The sequence below is a fragment of the Cucumis sativus genome, chromosome 1 (genome assembly GCF_000004075.3).
Source record: "Cucumis sativus cultivar 9930 chromosome 1, Cucumber_9930_V3, whole genome shotgun sequence".
In the NCBI taxonomy this organism is placed as follows: Eukaryota; Viridiplantae; Streptophyta; class Magnoliopsida; order Cucurbitales; family Cucurbitaceae; genus Cucumis; species Cucumis sativus.
This window is the reverse complement of record NC_026655.2, coordinates 26,120,873-26,141,644: the sequence shown is the minus strand read 5'-3', so window position 1 is coordinate 26,141,644 and position 20,772 is coordinate 26,120,873. Positions and strand designations below refer to the sequence as shown.

The 20,772-nt window shown below is 33.8% G+C and overlaps 3 protein-coding genes across 5 annotated transcripts; 2 read left to right on the top strand and 1 right to left on the bottom strand.

Moving 5' to 3' along the window:
• Positions 1–1,387: 1,387 nt before the first annotated feature.
• Positions 1,388–4,839, top strand: LOC101209045 (thiol protease aleurain-like). Its single transcript, XM_004143985.3, has 8 exons — positions 1,388–1,722; positions 1,808–1,929; positions 2,058–2,173; positions 2,990–3,063; positions 3,150–3,414; positions 3,550–3,681; positions 3,793–3,928; positions 4,499–4,839. The coding sequence occupies exons 1-8, from the start codon at positions 1,535–1,537 to the stop codon at positions 4,534–4,536; spliced, it is 1,071 nt and encodes a 356-aa protein (XP_004144033.1). The 5' UTR covers positions 1,388–1,534; the 3' UTR covers positions 4,537–4,839.
• Positions 4,840–6,890: 2,051 nt separating this feature from the next.
• Positions 6,891–14,192, top strand: LOC101208802 (protein FIP1). 3 transcript variants are annotated; one of them, XM_004143984.3, is made up of 14 exons: positions 6,891–7,126; positions 7,382–7,469; positions 7,583–7,691; positions 8,001–8,050; positions 8,497–8,563; positions 8,703–8,775; positions 9,352–9,407; positions 9,808–9,904; positions 11,084–11,168; positions 11,336–11,398; positions 12,032–12,091; positions 13,085–13,177; positions 13,270–13,332; positions 13,574–14,192. In XM_004143984.3, the coding sequence occupies exons 1-14, from the start codon at positions 7,071–7,073 to the stop codon at positions 13,685–13,687; spliced, it is 1,074 nt and encodes a 357-aa protein (XP_004144032.1). In that variant the 5' UTR covers positions 6,891–7,070; the 3' UTR covers positions 13,688–14,192. The 3 variants fall into 3 exon arrangements, with proteins under 3 accessions (XP_004144032.1, XP_031741872.1, XP_011660018.1); XM_011661716.2 differs by having other exon boundaries at positions 6,893–7,126; positions 7,382–7,473; XM_031886012.1 differs by lacking the exon at positions 8,001–8,050 and having other exon boundaries at positions 8,552–8,563.
• Positions 14,193–14,618: 426 nt separating this feature from the next.
• On the bottom strand, positions 14,619–20,108 carry LOC101208562 (tubulin--tyrosine ligase-like protein 12). Its single transcript, XM_004143983.3, has 15 exons — positions 19,685–20,108; positions 19,318–19,593; positions 18,745–18,869; positions 18,431–18,647; positions 18,114–18,239; positions 17,762–18,018; positions 17,566–17,673; positions 17,322–17,463; positions 17,058–17,226; positions 16,644–16,801; positions 16,195–16,518; positions 16,043–16,117; positions 15,827–15,896; positions 15,569–15,726; positions 14,619–14,977 (listed from the first exon to the last, which is right to left on the bottom strand). Exons 1-15 carry the CDS (start codon positions 19,958–19,960, stop codon positions 14,831–14,833), a joined length of 2,628 nt encoding a protein of 875 aa, XP_004144031.1. The 5' UTR covers positions 19,961–20,108; the 3' UTR covers positions 14,619–14,830.
• Between the last annotated feature and the right edge of the window lie 664 nt (positions 20,109–20,772).

Sequence of the window (20,772 nt, the reverse complement as noted above, 5' to 3'; positions counted from 1 at the left end):
AAAAAATTTACAAATATAACAAAATCTGTAAAATTATAAAACATGTTTTAAATATTGATATATTACGTATAGATTTTGCTACCTTTACATTTTTTTTTAAACGTTGTTATATACTTAATTATTATTTTTAAAATTGATGTCTATTATTGTTATCTTTTCGTTTTTCTTTATCCTCAAAATAAAATTCACCTTAAAATTTTGGATTTATATTAGTTTAAACTTTTAATAAACAATGGTATAAAATTAACTTTCAACTTTTATGGATATATTCATCTATATATTTATTTTTCAAATTGTTTTTATTTTTTGAGTTTATTGGGATTACATTTAAAAAATATCAATGCATCAACTTTTACATATATGTGTACACTTTTTCAAATTTTTATTTAACACAATGGAAGATTGTAATTTATATTGATTTTTCTACGAGAGAAAACCTAATTGAAAAAAAGTCTCAACCTGATGTTTATATGAATAAAATATAACGGAGAATTTTAAATTGACACATTCATAGAGGCTATTAGACTAATTCGCTTCTAAATGAATTTAATTTAAATTTATTAATTTTTATTTTTCGTCTAGATTTCAAAATGTTACATGTTTTGATCCTTTTAAAATTTAATATATAGATTTTTAAATGCTACAATTTTACGTCTCAAATTTGTGTTTTTGTTTTAGTATAGTTGTAGATTTTTAGATATACATGTTTTTTATTGTGATTTGTTTCTAACTACTCAAATTCTAATGTTTATTAAAACTCTGATGTTTATTAATTAAATTACAATAAGCATGGTGCAACATTTTAGATTTAATTTTTAATAATGATAAAAATACATATATAGCTCAATTTACAGTGTTTTTTGTAACATAGTAAATCACTTATTATCATTTAACAATAATGTGTTTAGGGATCGAAACACTATTTCAAAATTTTTCATTTGCTACATTCATTTTTTTTATTATTATTTACTACAATGTTTATTATTAATAACTAAAACTAAAATAATCAACCCACGAAACATAAACTATTATAATCGAACTACTATAATCAATATATGCCAATTTAAGCATGTCTTTCTAGATAGAATATTAATTACCATCTAAAATTTTCAAAATTTGATTCTTCCATCCCATAATTATCGAAGTAAACTAATTGCTGTAAACATATTTCAAATACTCTTACACATCAAATGTTTATGATAATGGTTGAAAGTATTTATAAGTAGAACAACATTAGCATAAATAATTTATGAGGAACATTAATATTTTACGATATTTGGAAAGGAAAGGCCAATATTATATTTATGTCATTGTCAATATAAGTATGTGATCTCATCTACAATAGTATGAATCCAAAAAATGAAATATTAACTATAAAACAATTATATATATATATATATAATGTTTTTATAATAAGGAAATGCTAAAGATTGGTCCGATCACATTTCCATTGAACAATCGCATCCCATTGGGTTTCGTCTTCTTTCCAAATTCCGCGGAGAGAAGAAGAGTGAGAGAGTAATAATCTGCAACAATGGCTTCACGCCTCTTCTTTGTTTCTTCTCTTCTTTTGGTACTTTCCTGTGCAGTTGCCGGATCCGTTTTCGATGATTCCAATCCCATTCGTATGGTCTCTGACCGTCTTCGTGAATTGGAATTAGAGGTCGTTCGTGTCCTCGGTCAAGTTCCTCACGCTCTCCGATTCGCTCGATTCGCTCACCGGTTCGTTTCTTTTTTATTGATTTCTGATCGTGTTGCTATCTGGGTTTTGTACTGAACTCTTATTAGTTGTGGATTGTTGTTTCAGGTATGGGAAGAAGTACGAGACGGCGGAGGAGATGAAACTCCGATTTGGGATTTTCTTGGAGAGTTTGGAACTGATCAAATCGACTAATAAACAAGGCCTTTCTTACAAGCTTGGTGTTAATCGTAAGTCATGTGATTTTGAATTGTGGGATTATGAGAATTGCTTGATTTGATTCTACTGATTCATTGAACTATCTAGAATCGATGATGATGTTGAACGATAGCGGTGTTTGTATTCTTAATTTCTGCAGAATTTGCGGATTGGACGTGGGAAGAGTTCAGAAAACATAGGCTAGGAGCTGCTCAAAACTGCTCTGCTACCACAAAAGGCAGTCACAAACTTACTGATACTGCTCTTCCTGAATCGGTACATCATTACGTTTACTCTTGACAACTTGAATCCTTATTTTCCTGATATTGTTATTTGAACGAACTGGAGAGTGTCGGCGTCAATTGAATTCTGACCCAAATGATTTTAGATTAGTCTGACCAAACTCTGTAGTGTAACATCAATAAGTTACTTAGTTACTGTAACCAATCAACTTTGTGAATTAGCATGGTATTCCTGCAATGTCATTTATCGGTTTGTCATTTATCTTGCCATAACCAATCTATTCTCTTTCATTCGTGGAACAAAAGAAGGGCACACGTATACATGCCAGTTTATTAAATATACGAATTTTCCATTTTTTTTTCAGACTAGAGACAAATTTTGATTATTTATTTTTGTTTGAATCTATGATGAACTTCCCTCCTGTTCTTGGTTCTACTTCTTCCACTTTTCATCCCATCTTGTATCACCAAATTGTGAAGGACAAAATCAAACGCATTCATCTGTCTTATTGCTGAAAAAGTCATTTAGAAATAATTTAAAAGGTGGGTTTAGTATTTTTTAGATAAGAAAATGATGGGTTTAGCAGATGAAAATGTGTCCCTGAGAAGCAGTGAGCGCTTGCTCTATTTCTCTTTTAAGGCCGTATTTTGTCGAATCATGAGCTACTTACCATGGAACGCTCTAATTTCACCTTCATACAATTAATCAGATGAAACTTTGATATTCATTTAAAAGCCTACGTTTTGCTACCAACTATGTTCGAATCGGGTTGAGCTTAGAAGTACACGCATTCAAACAATTTTTTGATTCTGAAACTTTGTTTACAACCTTCCTACCCCCGTTTTGCAGAAAGACTGGAGGAAAGATGGCATAGTTAGCCCTGTTAAAGATCAAGGCCACTGTGGTTCTTGCTGGACATTCAGGTTAGCTCTATCTTCTCTACTTGCTCTCTGCTACTCAATGTTTATTCATAGTGTTTTCTTTTTCCCTTTCTCTTTTGCTGTTGCAGTACAACTGGAGCGCTTGAAGCGGCCTATGCACAAGCACATGGAAAGGGTATCTCCCTGTCCGAGCAGCAGCTTGTGGATTGTGGACGTGGTTTTAACAACTTTGGCTGCAATGGTGGACTTCCTTCCCAAGCTTTTGAATACATCAAGTACAATGGTGGCCTTGACACTGAAGAAGCATATCCTTACACTGGAGTAGACGGCAGTTGCAAATTCGTACCGGAGAATGTTGGAGTACAAGTTATTGATTCTGTGAACATCACTCTTGTAAGACCCTAGAACTAATTCCTTTACCTTTTTTTTTTATCCTTCTTGGTAGATTGCCGTATTTAACTCCTGTTTGTCATCTTGAAGTATCCAAAATCCGTTTCATCTTCTAATTGTTGGGGGTTATATATGCAGGGCGCTGAAGATGAATTGAAACATGCGGTTGCTTTTGTTCGACCTGTAAGCGTAGCATTTGAGGTGGTTAGCGGTTTTCGCTTGTATTCAAAAGGAGTTTACACCAGTAACTCATGCGGCAGTACACCTATGGTTAGCATCAACACCTTTTGGCTTTGTAAAAAGTTTTACATCTTCAGTCTGCAAGTAACATGGTAACGTGATAAGATCATGATGTCTGACAAATACTGGTTTCATTGGCAGGATGTAAACCACGCTGTGCTTGCAGTTGGTTATGGGGTTGAAGATGGTATCCCATACTGGCTTATAAAGAACTCATGGGGTGGAAATTGGGGTGACAATGGCTACTTCAAGATGGAGATGGGCAAGAACATGTGTGGTAAGTTTTCTTCACACAGTACTGGAGTACAAAATGTGTTCAATTATCGTAACAAGTTACGCCTATGACACAATTCATGTGAAATTTATTGTTTTGTTTGAGTAAATAAAAAATTAAAAAAGATTCTGATTAATACATTAAATAGCTTATTACTTTGTTTGGAATAGTTATAACCTTCACTATTTGAAGAAAAAGGAATAGAGTAGGAATGTACTTTCATAATGAGATATGATGTTTCACCCAAGTAGTCTAAATCACTCCTGTGCATGAAATAATATACCACTCAATCATGCAAGTTGTAAGTTGTAACAAGAAAATAGACGTGAGTGTCCATCCAAACATATCTTCGTTAGATTGTGATTTTTCATACACATGGTCTACAACACACCTATACTCAAAATAATTTCTCACTCGATCAAGTAATCTTTTCAACTTAAATAGTTATAATAAATATAGCAATTGACGTATCTATCCCTTCAAACATATTTCCATCATTAAATTATGATGTTTCGTTTATGTGGTCTAGATTCGTTTCTTCTCCATACTGATAAAGAAGTTTGGGCTTTTCAGGTGTTGCAACATGTGCTTCATACCCAATTGTTGCTTAGAATACGAGAATGACAAAGCTTCTTTAAGGTACGATTATGGTGGATAGAATGATGTGCAAATTATAGTTGCATATTCTTGTAGTTGATCATTTACTGCAAGATTGTAAGGTAATGTACTTGTGGTTGTAAATTTGCATATTGAGGGATACTTTGGATAAGTTTTTATAATGTACTTTGCTGGTAGCTCTCTTGAGGTTATGTAAATTTGTTGACAGCTCCTCTAATAATTTCTATATTATTATGTTCCCCACTGTTTAGATGTTAGAACCTTTCAATAAAATAATCTTTCTTTTTCCCCCTCAAGTTTGCAACCAACATGGTCATCATGTTAGGATTACGAAAGACATGATCATCCCTAACGTGATACTTGTAGTACGTACATAAGTTATATTTTGTTGGTTTGCGAATGACATGTCTTCAATCATTAGGGGTTGAAAATGAGTAATTCGTATGAAAATCTTACCATAAAACTTATCAATTTCGTTTTTGTTGAATTGGTTCTTTCATTACATTACTAAGCTTTGATCGTCGTATTCAACGTTGTTTAATTTATTCTTTATATTTTCAATTGTCCGATTTTAGTTCTTATAGTTTCAATAAATCTTAATTTTAGTTTCCAACGTTAGTTTGTCGTCGAACCTTTAAAAACTTTTCTTTATTATCTATTAAATATTTTACTATAAAGTTTTAAGACATAATCAAACAAATATGCATGAAAACAAATATTATCATTTAATAAATTTTGTAAAAATTAATGTCGAGAAACTAAATTTAAAATTTTGTTGAAGAAAAATTATTTTAAACGACAATTGTTTAAAGTATTTATAAAATATAACAAAATATATATTCTATCAATGATAGACATGGATAAACACTAATAGACTTGTATCGAAAATTCTCATAATGTTTTATACGTGACATTGACATAAATGAATGTATTTTAAGATGTAGTAAACAAATATATGAAGTTTTTATATATATCTTATAAATATTTTCGTTCACTTTACTATATTTGAAAATACTCTTATCGAAAATTATAAAGATTAAAATTGAAGCACCATATCAGATCTCAAATTATAGAAACTCAAATGTCATTAAACATGTAATTCTATTTGAACACAAATAGACATTTCTAACAATTAGAGGGCATTTAGAGCGAGAATTGACTTATAATAGTCTAAGTTTGAGATGCAAACTATTATCTCAGCTTTTGTCGACTTTACTTTCTTTTGTGATGGTTGCTATCGTCTATCAAGATTTTCGCTTTGGCTAAACATGGAGTGGACCTCCACTCCTCTCTGATCGTAGGGAGAAACAACTCCTTAAATTTGTGATATCGTGCACTTTTAATTGTTAAAAAAAAGAAATAGAAGTTTTTTTTATGATGTAATAAATAAATATACAATGTTTTTTCAAAAATAATTATTTACCTTTACTAGCCAGAAAAAAACTAAGTATGAAGAGTAAATATTATGTCAATTTTATTAATTTTGATAATTTCCCTAAATATATATTCCCTAAATGTTTATTGTAATAATTCCTATCATTGCATTTGATTTATAAGATTTGTGTCCAACACCGATCTTGGCAGTTATTAGATCTTGAAATATATTTTATAAAACTGAAAAGTGAAAAAGTCATTTTCATGTCTTTTAGATGAACACACCAACACTCAAGAAGTCTGCATCAATGGACAAAGAAAGAGTGTGTAGACAATTAACTAAAATTCTCCCTTCTTCTTCTTCTTCTTCTACTAAATCAAACACAAAACTCCTAATCTATTGAGTTCTTTACAATATATCTAATATTTTGCTTTTAAAATATAACCCTAAATTATTATAAGGAAAACAAAGAGACTCACCATTCAAAACCATACTCTCTATGGTACCAACAAATGAGAGCAATCATTTCAACAAACCAGGGCCGAGAGAGTAAGGTGAAAGAAAATTAAAGAAAAAGGAGGTGATGGTTTTTTAATTTAAAATATCTTATTTGAATGTATTTATAAATATTTTTGAAATTCTTCCGCTCCTAACTAATTTGAAAGAAATAAATTAAAATTATTTTTGTAAAAATAGGAATTTTTTTTATGATAATAGAACTCATCTCATTACCTTCTTTTAATTTTTTAGTAGAGAGTTTGCAAAAATAACAAAAAAAAGAATGATAATAAAATTTATGTTAATTACATTTGTAAATTTAAAAAATAGATTATTGTCAAATTAATTAGGGTGGTATTTGCTAAATTTATCACATGATTACTAGTTTTTTTTCTAATTTTTTTTGATCGAATGCAATTTTCCAAATAATCAAAACTCCAATAATAAAGTAAAAAAAATTAAAATAATAAGTCGTCATTGATTATTCTCATTCCCCTCCAACAAAAAGAGTCCTATGCTGCAATTACTCCCTCTCCGGAAAATCACCGATCATCGGAATCGGAGAGCCCAAATCGACGCTTTCGGAAGGCTTCGACATCACACTTCAGCATCTAATTCTTCTTTCATCTCCGTTTAAGCGTCTACATTTCAAACATGGCAGCGGAGAGGCACGCCTCTTCGCGCGCAACATCATCTGAAGACAACGCGATGTGAAATTTCCTACATATTTCATAACTTTTATTCCATTCATTATCTTCGTTTCAATTGTTCGGTTGTTTTATTTTACATACTTCGCCATTTCTTTCTTTCTTTTTCCTTTTTGAATTTTCATTTCTAGTTATTCCTCTCAAGTTTTCGTGATTTCAGTACGAATCCGAGTGATAAATGTTGAATTGACTTGCATCTACGTTTTGTACTGTGTAGCTTCTTTCGATGTTCATAGTTTCTTCGTTGGACTGGTACAGGTTTCTTGACATACTGCATGAGGCACCGTTATTTGGCCATCGGAAGCCTGCAAGAACTGTTGGAAGCATAATTTATTGTTTTGTTTTGGCAAGTATACTCTCTATCTAAGATGAAGCGTAATCCAGTTTTAATGCTAGTTTTGGAAAAGTTTGGTAGTTCTTCACTTCGCTGGCTTACTGTTTAACTCCTCTCATATTTAGGTAGGCTATGCTGCTCTGGCTATTGGAGCGCCATGGATTTTTCATCCTATAAAGCACTTTGTTGAACCATTGCTCTGCAGTTGTCATGTCGTTCTCTTGATGCTCACAGGTACTCTATTAAACTCCAGAGCTATGGTTATTAGGATAAGTAGAAATCAATTTTCTGCTGGCCAGCAAGGTACTGGAGAATTTAAATATCTGCTACATGGGTAGTCAGTCTACTTTTTGTCATTGCATGGTTAGAGATTTTAATTCAGTTCGTTCTTAGGATTTCAAATTCTTAAACTCGATCATTTAAGCACAACTTTACTCATCTTGACATATCAAAAGGCTTAGCTGAATAGTTCTACCAAAGAGGTATGATTAGGGAATTATCTTTGCATTTGTTTAGAAATTAAACCACTCTCTGTCATCTCAGGTATCTTTCAGCAATATCTAGTATACCAAGTCCACAAAATTCGTTTGCAGGTACTTTATATTTTGTTAGACAAAGTTTCTAAATAGTTTTTATATGGAAGACCTTTTATTGGTTCCTCTTTCCATTGCAAGTTTGAAGAGATTGAAGATGCCAGAAACTTAGAGATCGAACTAGTAATATGAACTAAAAGTATTGGTTGTTATGGTGATGAAATAAAATGTTTTTATGAGCCATGACTCATTGCTTTCTTTTGATTGTACGTTTGCAATCTTCTTAGATTAGGTCTTTCCATTGCAATGGATTTTCTTGCAAGAAAAGAGATTTACTTGGACAAGATTTGTTCTATAGCTTGTACAACTATCGCGTTGAGTTTTAATAATTTTTCTTGAATCAATTATGTATTTAGATCAATTAGTTTCTTTTCAGTCTGGTGGTTGCATTTCAAATTCAGTAGTTTATGATGCAATTAAATGGATTCTCTCTTTTTTATTTGTAGGGTTATTATAGCTTTAGCCAGAAGTTAAAGCATATTGTTCGTCTACCTTTTGCAGTTACTGCATATGGTATGTTAGATAGTTTTGTTGACCCAATCTTTATAGATCTTCACATTTAAGTCATGTTACTATAAGCCAGTTGGCAATGAGACCTTTTTACCTTTTTCTAAAATTATGGTCCCAATTTTAAATACTTGTTCAATATCAGGAACTGCTGCCCTTTTACTTGTCATGGCATGGGAACCTCAAATCAGTGCACTTTCGATCCCCATAATTTTAAGGTAGTAAGATTATACAACATGTGAATGTTGAGTCTAATAGTTTTCCAATTTACTGTTTTCCCTTTGTTACATTCTTCCCTAGTTCCCTTCATCTTTATCATCCAGTACTGATCTCTTCTTATTGTGATCATTTGTTTGATCACCTAGAGATGCTCTGTTTATAAATTTTTATACTTGGTTGGATCCCGTGGAATAAGCATGGGCTTTGCTATATGCTATCATGGCATGGAGCCGTGGATTAGGAGATCTATTATCTATTTCGTAATAAGGGGGTTTTCACCTATCTTCTTTACCTAAGGAAGGTTGGATGTCCATTATTATCATATTCTGACTGTAATTGTCAAATGGCCTACATTAATTTTCCTTTTTCTTTTTCTGTAGATTGCAGTAGGAACTATAGATTCTAAACGTGCATGTCATTTTATTCCTTATTTTCATTTTGTTGCATATGGATAGTACTGTTGAAAGCTTCTCACTTCAAAGCTTACTCCCTAGTGTATGTGCTGAATCCATCACTTAACCTAGCTGTACATTACTGACGTAATCTGGTGCTTCATGCATCTTTTATGTCTGCAGGTTAATTATGTTAATTGAAGCGGTGTGTGCTGGATCGTTTATGATTATATATATCAGTAAGTTTTTTGTAATCATGCGATGGGATCTCTTCCGGTGCCAATGTATACCTTGTGTTTTCGTTTGTTGATTAGAATAAATATTGGACTCTATTATAGAACCATTTATTATGTTTTACTCAATTACTTGGGCCAGCACGTTGTTTTGATTGTGATTCTAGAAACTGTGGATTTGTAATTGGAAGGGTAGTGTATTATTGGATATAGATGGCTGCATTGAGTACTGTATTGTAATGTTCACAATTCACAAGCTTCTTCCAGTAGACTGAACCATAACTAATTCTTTAAGCTTTTCTGAACCGGATATTTTCAGTCTTTGAATCATATTTCCTTTGTATTTATTCATCTATTTGTTTTATGTTCCCCAAAAACATTGTGAATAATATTTCATGCAATGCAGGCTATGTACAAAAGTACAATTCATTAAATTCTCAGCCTGATGTTTTGAAGTCATTGTATTCTCCACTTCAGCAATCAAGTTCTTTGGAAGATCTAAGGTTTATTATTAAACTTATCACAATATGCTATTTTTTAGTCTGTATCAAGAGGCTAGGTGGTCACTGTCTTAGATATTTCTTTGTTCAAATATGTTTTCACCATATTTATTTGATTCTAATTGGTTGAGTTTTTTTTTTTTTTTTTCTTTTGGAAAGTTACATTTCACTCCAAACAATATCAAACTGAAATCTACAACTTTTCCTTTCTCTATGTAAAGACAAAAAACAAAAACAAAACTTCTCCATCTGTTTTTCTCCCTTTCTTTCTGTGTACAAACTCCATTCTAAAATAATAACACCGAGTTAATAACTACAAAAAGTTTTCGTGTTCACTCTACCATTTAAAACTTGTCAAGCAAACAGCGTCACTTTGTTAGAAGCTTCCACCTTCGTAAGAGAGGAAAGAAAAACTGAGGTTTCCTGAGTGGGAAAAGATCCCCTTTAGAATGAAGAAAAATGAGTGACACTGTAAATCCTCAAACAGATTAGGAGCTGAAACCTGAACATCCTTCTCTCCAAGAAAACCCTCTAAACCTCTCTAAATGGAGATAGTGAAAAGAAGATCCACCATATCCAAGGATTCACAATTAGTGAGAGGACGATGAAAAACCAAAGGCTTTCAGAATTTCTTCTTATTCTTCTTTGATAAATTTGTCTTTCTCAATGTAAATGTTTGATTTGTTTCTCATAAAAGGGTTGCAAAATTTAGATCTGCATTAATGAAGTAAAATATAAGGATGAAAAATGAAAAAGCTAAGATTAAAGGTTAATGAATAGAATATTTGTTTGGTAGTTATTGACGCAGAAATTCCCCAATATTATATTTTGAAATTCTGTAAATATCAAGCTAACATTCATAATCTTTCCTGCTTTTGTGTGAGAAATTTGTTTTTATAATGTTAAGTTGTGTCTTTCTCTTTAAAAGAGTGGCAAGGTTTAGATTTGCAATGATAAAGCAAAGAAAGAAGCTGAGGGTCAAGAACAAAAAGTTCCGTGTGACTAAACTTTAGGTCTGCCTAGATCTTCTTGTATGCTGCTCTATATTGGTTGACTTTCAATATCCAAATGTTCTATTGTAATCGCATGCAGTATATCGCTCCTACAAAAATTGTGTGCCTTCAGATGGACACATTGACTTATTCATGTGGTTTAAGATTTAAGAATTCTTTGGTGGAACAGGTATCATGATGTTGGTCGACTTTCTGATCAGCAAATGGCTCTGTTGCAATATCAGCGAGAGAACCTTCATTTTCTGAATGAGGAGGTATATAAATTAACTTCATATACATTCTTGGTTTGGTACACAACCTTCATTTAGTCATGCTCTTTCCTCTATTCCTATTTGAACTTGGAAGGAGCTAGATCGATTGCTGTAGTAGATATAGATATTCAGTACCAATTTTCTGTAACCTTCATTTCCGTTCATCTCAGATTCTTCGGTTGCAAGAGTGCTTAAGTAAATATGAACGGTCCAGTGATGGAAGCACGCCTCAGGTGATCATTTTAATTTGATGTATGATGTTCTTTCAGATTTATATGTATAATACTTGTATAACATTTGTACTGATTTGTAAGATTTCATTCATGTGTGAGAAGTTAAGAAGCACAGACATATCTGATATGCCACTTTGTAAAAAAAAGCAGAACATGGACAAGTTGGGATGGTGTTTTGTTCTAAGAATAGATGTTTATTGGTATAAGGACATAATAAAATCATTAAAGGGTATATAGTGTGTCAAGTGGGAGCACCTTGGAGTACGTTTTGGAAAAAGTATAAGCATTGATTGATCGGAGATAAATTCCATTATCCAGGATTAAAAACTCAATCTACCTAACCTTTGCTCATGGATAGTTTCGGTTGGTTTATAATTTCTGAATATATTGGAATGCGCCTTTTCAATTTGGAGTTTGTGTGGAATACTTTTTATATTATATAACCATTGGATGTTGAAGCTTCTGGTGTTATTATCCTTTTTTGTAGTACTCCTTGTTTTATTATCTACTTCATTTGAGTATGTGAAAATGAAAATTATCTCGCATGATAGGCAGTCAACGATGAAGGAATACGTCAAAGAGTGTAATATTATTGAATGAAAATAACTATAGCTACCAATGTCTCCTTTCCAGGTTGATCTTGCCCATATGCTAGCTGCTCGTGATCAGGAATTGAGGACACTTTCGGCTGAGGTACGTCTTACATACTATGTGAATATGTTCGACTGGGTTTTGAATAACATCTAACTTATGTGCATCTCAATTTAATGTCATAAGATATTCATCCCTAACCACTAGGATGTGAATTCATGTTTTTGAAGATTTTTGGTTTCACCGTCTGTCTTATGGTCACTCCTGTGGATATGCTTTTATGACCTTGAAATATTGTTTCTTTTTCCTTTTTCTTTTTGTTTTATTTTGTGTTTATTTGTTTGTTAAAAAATAGTAATTGACCTTTCATTGAAAATGAAGGGTAACAAAACAAGTAAAGCAAAAGGGAACCCCAAAAACAACTTATGTAAAGGAACACCAACTTAACTAAATCAAACCGAGATCGTAATTGGGCTAGTGACCGTCATCTACAAGGATGCATTAAACCTCACCGCCTTCCAAACCATCTAATGACCTCTCCCCTCCAAAAAGTCTTGCTTCTCTCGAGCTACATGTTCCACAGCTCACAGGATAGTCAAAAAAAAAAAAATCCTCAAAATTTTGCTTTTCTCTTGAAAAGGTGAACTGAGGAGCACCTCCTCGATCATATCAAGAGTCTGAACAAACTAACAGCCGCACAACAAATGATGCAAGTCCTTTGTCTATGCATACAAAGGATTCAACATTGCAGGAGCAAACAATGGAAGAATGTCACGAAGAGAATCCTGTGTAGGGATTAACCTTCTAAAGTGAGGAGAAAGCGGAGGTAGTTTGGGGCAAGGAAAACATAGACTACAAACTGAACTATTTTAAGAGAAGCCCCTGGAAGAATCTGGATTCTAAAACCTAAAAAGCCCTTTCCCTCAAAACAAACGTTGATCATGGAGAAGAGAAAGGAGACCTGCCACATCTAATGAGTAACGCCACTCTATTAAAAAGATGGTGCTTCGAGCCTGATATCTCGTAAAACTTATAAACTGCATTGATCACACATACAATCAAAATTCCCATAATAATATGAATTATATGTTGCAGATGAATCAGGTGACATCAGAACTTAGGCTTGCTCGATCCGTTATAGCTGAGAGGGATACCGAGATTCAGAAATTACTCACCACCAACAAGCAGGTACGTTTTGTTCAAACCAACGTCCTCACAGATGATCTTTTAACACCTTGCTCACTTAAACTTTTCTTTCACATTGACTATCCTTGAAATAGTATGTAGAAGAAAATGAAAGACTGAGAGCTATTCTAGGAGAATGGAGTACACGGGCGGCAAAGGTATCACTGCTTTTTCTATTTGCTGAAACCAGGACATATTTTGGAGTGATTTTAACACTCGTCATTTTTAAAATTGCTCTAACACATGTTTTTAATCATTCAAAACTGAGTTTGATGCTGGAAAATTGAAAAAGCTTGTTTCGAAGTGACTTCGAACATGATGAAAATGATTTTAACAAATGACATGGAATCACTCTTAACATTTTCACTAAAGCCATGACCTTAAATCTTTGTGTGAAAGCTCGAGAGAGCGCTGGAAGCTGAGCGTATGTCAAATATTGAACTACAAAAGAAGATTTCAACACTGAAAAAGCAACCACATGCATCCGAAACATCAGAGGGGCAAGGGAGTTGATGCCTTTACCAAACCATAACATAAAATATCAGTTGAATCTCAAAATTGGAATGGAAATGCGGCCTCGGCGTAGCCTAAATTTACTCTCAGTTGAATGTGAGCACCGAAGATTTGACCCATTTTCCTCTTGCACTATGGCCTTCCAGTATGTGACCAAATACCGGCAGTAGCTGTAAAGGTAATGTGAATGTTCGTTTTTTCCTTCATTCTTTTCTACTCTTTCTTTTGAAAGCCTTTAGGAACTCATCTTTTTTTCATTCTCTCCCCTTTTTTTTGTCTTTTGGACTCATCACTAAAAACTTCAATCTCGTTTGATTCCTCATACCCAAAATGACCAAAAATTTGTTGTACATCTTTTCTTTTGAATTAATTTACATACTTACTACACACTTACAGGGAATGACTAATTTTAGAAGGCCAAATTGATATTATATGCCATATCATTGTAAAGTTATCAAAATGAAACATTGTGTATGCAGGTTGGGATCTCGCTCCTTTGGATTTAGCTTTTTTTTTTTTTTTTTTCTCATCACTCTATATTTTCTCCTACTCTCTCAATGTTTGCTCTTTGCTCTCTTTTCATTAAAACGGAGTAAATAGGGACAATTGCATATACCCAATGCATTGGTAACAATATAAAAAAGGTTTTTGGAGTCGAATAGTGATAGAGAGTATATAAGGTCTATTATTGTATGATTTTGTTATATTTATAAATTTAATTTTTTTAAAAAATGTTTGTTATACACTTAATTAATTAATAGCTCTAAAAATACTATTTATTGTAATAATCAGTAATTGACCCACAAATAAAAAAAAAAAAACATAATTGAAATATTAAAAACCTTGCTCCTCAATCTGGGTGTTCTTTTGCCATAATTTGCTTTCGCTAGTGAAGGTTTACAATTCTGCATTACTTACAATTACTCCAGTGTGAATGTTTCAAAATTTTCTCATTTCCATGTGACTGAAACTGAGTTACGAATTCTAATAGTCATAATTCTTAATAAGTCATAAGGTAATCGAGCAGAAGATAAATTTGGAACACAATGGGAAGCTCTCTTTCAAACGATACAAACTTCAAATAACAAGTGAACTCGCAGTAAGTACACTACCTATTGTTACAAAATTGAAATGTGGTCTTGATTACAATGGAGTGACATGTGTAGTTTCATTTAAGAAGAGACAACCAAAAATATAGTTGTAAAATCCTTCACCTTTTATAATTTCACCTCCAAAAACATTTTCCACATCGTACTTGCAAGCTCGGGTGCAATCCGGGCAGTAAGTCACCTAAACAAACGAGATCAACATTCCATGATTAAATGAAAGGCAAATTAATTGGTAAGGAAAAAGAAACCATGTCATAAATCATGTTATAGGAGGTGAGATTGCTTCGGTTTGAGAGTCTGAATATAAGCTGAATCGCAAAATATATAAAGAATTATAGAGATTATTCACTATTGAATCACTAAAGATGAATAACTAAAACCCTAGAATTATTCACTTTATTGAATCATTAATGATACATAACTAAAACCCTAGAATTGATTAACCCACAATTCATCCCACAGGGACTTATCAAACTCATCACCTTGTCATCGAGTATATCGGCTTACATTTTGCATTGCCTTGACTACCTTCGATGATAACATCACTTTTTTTAGTGCAAATTGTTCGGTTGGTTTAGGCATATTTTGTTTAACTTAATTTTAAATCCAAAACCGACTTAAAATATTTGGTTTTCCTTATTCGGAAAGCAAAACTGCCAAACTGACTCGGTTCCAACCCAAACCGATAACGGTTTGAGTCAGTTTAAGCACTTCTACCATAAATGATCATTTGATATGATGATTAAAAAAAACATATAGTATTAGTACAAACCTCCAATAGCTTTGGTTGAAAAGAAGAATCAAGCATCACATCCAGACCATACATGGCTCTAGAGAATGGACTATGCATCTCGGGGTGAACCACTGCAGCCGACTCAAAAACTGACCGGATCATACTTCTCACTCTCGAGTGGATATCCAACCACTTAACTGCAATATTATCATTGCAGTATAAATAAAGGGTTAGCTAATTGAAAGAGTATTATTGTAACGTAAAAGGAAAGTAAGGAAAATTATAAAGCTTGCATACCATTGTGCTCTTGCTCAAATTCCCTGACAAAGTCTGCTATATTTTTATGATTTAATCTTCCACGGTAGTTCTGCAAGTAAAGCATATGAGTTTATGTAAGTGGACTAAAATGAAACAGCATTGTAATTGATTCGATCCTGATTCGATCCTCTGCCGACAGCGGGAGGATAAAACAACACAATTTTTGTTATGAATGATGGTACAATTAGAACATACCATAACCGTGAAGTGAGTTTCATATTCAAAGAGACTCTGCTTCTCTAAAGAGTATGGGTTATTCGCCAATCGAACCTGAAGAGAGGGGAAGGGATTGAGTATGAACTTCAACAAAGTTTCAAGAAAGATGAAATTAACAAGAATTTACATACCCAGAAAGAATCTGCGAGGAAGATTTCCAAAGGCTTCATACTACGTACAAGTACAATATAACGAAGATCGAACTTCTTCCCATTAAACAGAGCAGGATGCTCAATATACTTTTGACATATCTTAGGGCCAGTTTCCATGAGACGGATAATGGCTGATAGGTTGTCGGTGACTGTAGTGTCTATAGTCCGTGCCATATTCCATGGTTTCAGTATCCATAAATTATTTAATCTGTCTCTTTTACGCACAAAATAATCGCCAATAAGTTGAGATAAATGTGTCTCGAGATTGTAAGTAGGCTGCAACCACTCAGGACATCCATGAGCCTGTTGGAAAAGTGAAATTTCTACGTTTTAACATTTGGCAGAAAGAAATAAGAAATAAATCAATATATACACTCACGCGCACAAACACACATATATATGTCATATGAGTTGGTTTCAATATTTACCTTCTCAATCGTCTCAGCCAAATGATGTTTCATGACAAGACAAGCTTCAAAAGGAAATTGGTTTACATATTGCTTATCTGTTATCCCAGTAGCCTTCCTTGTATCCTCATCAATCTGCATACTTGTCCATATGATATCTGCCTCTTTTGGATCACTAGCTGGAAGCAAATAAATTGTACAAAGAAATTGATGACCATCTAAGAAACAGATCAACATATTGAGTGAAGTACAATTCTCGTATCAAAACTGAATTTAATTTCTAACTAATAATTAATCATAGAAAGGGGGGGAAAACTTAAATAACCATAATCCTGATGCGATTGATTTTTTTGGAAGTTACTTTAGTTCAATTTGAATTAGTAGAGCCACATGCTAATGTATTCTAACATAATTGCAAACAGTTGCAGTACATACTAATTGTAAATTCAGGACGGTTTAAGAATTCTTCAACTTGAGGATTGTCAGTGTAAACACGTAAAGTGCCTCCTTTGCTCTGACATAGTTCTTCAGTTTTCGAGGTGGTTTGAGAAATGGGTGAAGTCAACACCTTCGACTGCAGATTCTTGATGTGTTTCTCATACTCCTGATATAATTTCTCCAGATTAGATTCAAACTTATCAGTGCCCCGTTGGAGCTTTAATAGTAGTGTGAATTAGAGATTCATAAGTAGGAAAGTACATGCACAAAATAGTTTTGTGGGGTGTGAAACCAAGCCGTAAGTCTAGCAGACCGTTGTTTGTCCTCCCCAATGCCAAACAGATAATCACGAGTGCACTCATCACCTTTCTGAACATTGTGGATTGGCCATAGTATGGTAAAGCTGGAGAACAAAAATTAAAGAATCATTTTTCACAAAGGCACAATAATACATAAAGAGAGAGTGCTCTTATACAATGAATAGGAAAAAAGGAAATAAAGAAACCTTATGGCTGACATCAGATTTCCCTCTGGCATGAAGAGGAACGGAGCCACCCTGAAATTTGGCTCATCACTATGCCGCAAAGCTGAACCTAGCTCATCCATCACGTACCTGCAAAGAGCTTGAGATAAAAGATTAAATCACGTACATTCTGTAAAAGGTGGAAGAGTAACTCAAACCTAATTGATAAACAGCATACCAAACAGAGGTTTCATCAATCTTTTCCTCGTCAGCTAGTCTATAGGTCATCAAATATTGCCACATTGCATTTATAACACGATCAGGGAGAGTCTCCTCAGGAGCCCACTCAGGGAGACGTGGGAGAAGCATTGAATCAATCACATGCTTTCCAGAATTCAATATTTTTGCCACATCAATGCCATTCAGATTACTTAGATTAGGGAGAGATTCAATTATGTCTGAAGCCTTCTCTCCAAGAGGACCGGGAATATCCACCTGCATAAAAAATATCAATGCAGATTAATAGGTCTTTACAAACAGACATTTCAAGCAGGATTCCATAGCAGATAGGCTAATTTCGATAAAAATACCTCCAAAGAACTTAAGCAAGGAAATTCCTTCAGGATTTTCAACAAGTCACCAACAGAATTCTGTTCCAAGGGGTTTCCCCTAAGATTCAAGTAGGAAAGAGACGGCAGCTCAACGGGTGAGAAAGCCTGAGAAAGATAACTATGAGAACCGTCAAACTTTGTGAAACTAACTAATGGTCATAGCTGATACATTCAAATGCCATAAATGTTGGCGTAACCTTCTATTATCCCTTTGACGAAAACAAAGTCAGTGCTTAAAAGTTTCTATTTCCTTCAAGATTATAACATGCTAATCAAAACAGTTGTGAAATTCTCACCTTGTTGATTAAATTGTGAATGCATCTACTTGAAAGGTCTAGACTTGTCAAGCATTGCAATGTGTGATCGGATGGGTAGATACTGCCAGGATTATCCTTCCCATACATATCTCCACAAAAGCCCAATGCCCACTTGGAAAAGTTAAGAGTAAATCGTGAGTTGTAGATTTCTAAATTTGGGGATGCTTCAAGAACTTTCTGCTGCAGGTTCGCATCACTGAAAAGGACGAGTTCAGAAAACTTCTACAGGACACTCATTGATTTAAGCATTAAGACACAAAAGTATTAAGCATCACTAGACACATCTAACATACCAATTTTCCGCAACCGGATTATCGTTCAACCAAAGTGCTCTAAGATGTTTAAACTTTGCAACTTCCCGAGCAACCACATCTACATCTTTAAGCTTGTTTCCAGTCAAGCTAAGAGCAAGTAAATCCTAAATCATAAGAAATGAAACATACTTTTAAAACTAGTGAGTGACAGAACTGATTGAGAAATTAAATACTGACATCTTCCACATACTTATATATGCAAATATCCATATAGCTTCGATACTAGAGAGTGATATTGGGAGAATGTTGTACCCCTTTCCAACATTAGTTCAAGTACAATGTTGAAATATTCAGAATGCAATATTATATATCTAACAATTTCAATAGAACTCACATATTAGAGTATTTTAGTATATTGAAAATGCTTCACATTCTCCTCAAAAAACTAATATCATAATCTAGATTTCATATTCTACTTTCCCATAATATTCAAAGGAAATCATTAACATTCCAATTATAATCAACACAATACAACCATTTCAACATTGAGTTTACATCAGTCTTTGATGGTAACATATTACGTCAAATTGTTTGCTCAAGTGATAAAATTACCGGAAACTTTGTTGGCAAATCGAGGGACAAGAGTGCATCATCATCAATTTGAAGATCCTCAAGCTCCAACCATCTAACAGAGTCATTTCCTTTTTCTTTAGCACCACGTATTTCACTCTCTATTAACTCCCAAACACTCTGTTTAGCATCATCACCATCACCATCACCATCATCATTTGATTTTGAATGATCTTCATCTTCCTCAGCCAAATTCAAATCAATATCCACGCACATCAAGGACGCCATTCTCTCAGCCAATCCAGGCACTTCCAACAACTGTCCTCACACAAGCATTTCCAAGTTAACAAGATTAACTCACTTCCGAAACCTTTAAATTCAAGTAACAAATTCAGTATAAGAACATAACCTGCTTGTAAGCGTCGGAGAGACGGAAAGTCCAGGCATGGTCGACAACGAAGACGTGCGATTCCTTGGCCATGCAGTCAGAGGAGAGGACGAGGCGTCTACAGCGTCCATCCTCAAACTGTTCAACTTGAAAGTGAGAGCCGCCATCGAAGGTCTCTGAGGTCAGTTTCTGAAACAGTTGACGGTGCAGAGACTGGGGAAGTCCGGAGGCAGTGAGGAGCAAACCGTGGACTTTGAAGAAATCCTCAAAGGTTTGGATTCTTTTGCCTTCTGCCATTTCTCGAAGTGAATTTTCACTGTCCTCCGCCGTTCAATGGCGGCTTAGAGCAACTAGCAAGCACAGAAATGAGCTTGGCCGCCGCACCGAGGAAGAAGCTCAGTCGCCGTGGGCTTGGGCTTGGATCGTCCCAATTGAATGTATGTGAGCCCAAGCTCACGGTTTATAGGCTGATAAACCTTTTTATAAGGACTCAAACTAATTAATTGAGATAAACGTGAATGTGGCAAAATTTAGTATAATAAAAGGAAAAATAGCAAATCTCAAAATTAATAAGATTTTTGTCAAAACCCGACTATTTCATTTTTTTTTGACACGTTTATATCCTTTATGTAGGTTAATACTTTTTTTTACCTTGTATTTACGTGAGTGATGCAAATAATGAGGCGAAATATCATATAGTTTTGAAAAATGATTAATTTATGATATTTTTTATTGACAAGATTTCTTCGTATCCTCTAAATGGATATATATATGTCTATAATTCATGACATATTTTTGGATTTTTAGTATTTAAACCAAATTAAGTAGCATTTATTTATTTAATTCATAAATCTTATGTTTAATAACGATTTCTTTAGAAAATGGCTAATAGATTTTGAACCTTCATTAGATTTCATAATATTTTGAATTTAGATATCGACTCTTTCTCGTAGACAAGGTTGAGCAGTTTCTTTCATCCTTCTGTGGCTTTTCGATCCGACAAAAGCAATTCTCCTAGTAGCTAAGAGCGAAATAGGAGTAGCTTAAACCGTGAAAACAAGGTTGTGGGAGAGCAATACAAGTCTTGTGCTGCTAGGCAAAGCGATGGA

Bases quoted from the DNA above. Each gene is read 5' to 3' on its own strand.
- LOC101209045 (XM_004143985.3), top strand. From the start codon at position 1,535: ATGGCTTCACGCCTCTTCTTTGTTTCTTCTCTTCTTTTGGTACTTTCC. The intron at 3,415-3,549 runs GTAAGACCCTAG...TTATATATGCAG, and splicing joins ATTCTGTGAACATCACTCTT to GGCGCTGAAGATGAATTGAA. The intron at 3,929-4,498 runs GTAAGTTTTCTT...TGGGCTTTTCAG, and splicing joins GATGGGCAAGAACATGTGTG to GTGTTGCAACATGTGCTTCA.
- LOC101208802 (XM_004143984.3), top strand. From the start codon at position 7,071: ATGGCAGCGGAGAGGCACGCCTCTTCGCGCGCAACATCATCTGAAGAC. The intron at 7,470-7,582 runs GCAAGTATACTC...TCTCATATTTAG, and splicing joins TAATTTATTGTTTTGTTTTG to GTAGGCTATGCTGCTCTGGC. The intron at 9,408-9,807 runs GTAAGTTTTTTG...CATGCAATGCAG, and splicing joins GTTTATGATTATATATATCA to GCTATGTACAAAAGTACAAT.
- LOC101208562 (XM_004143983.3), bottom strand. From the start codon at position 19,960: ATGGCAGAAGGCAAAAGAATCCAAACCTTTGAGGATTTCTTCAAAGTC. The intron at 18,240-18,430 runs GTGAGAATTTCA...TATCTTTCTCAG, and splicing joins TTCACAATTTAATCAACAAG to GCTTTCTCACCCGTTGAGCT. The intron at 16,118-16,194 runs GTATGTAAATTC...CCCTCTCTTCAG, and splicing joins TCCTCGCAGATTCTTTCTGG to GTTCGATTGGCGAATAACCC.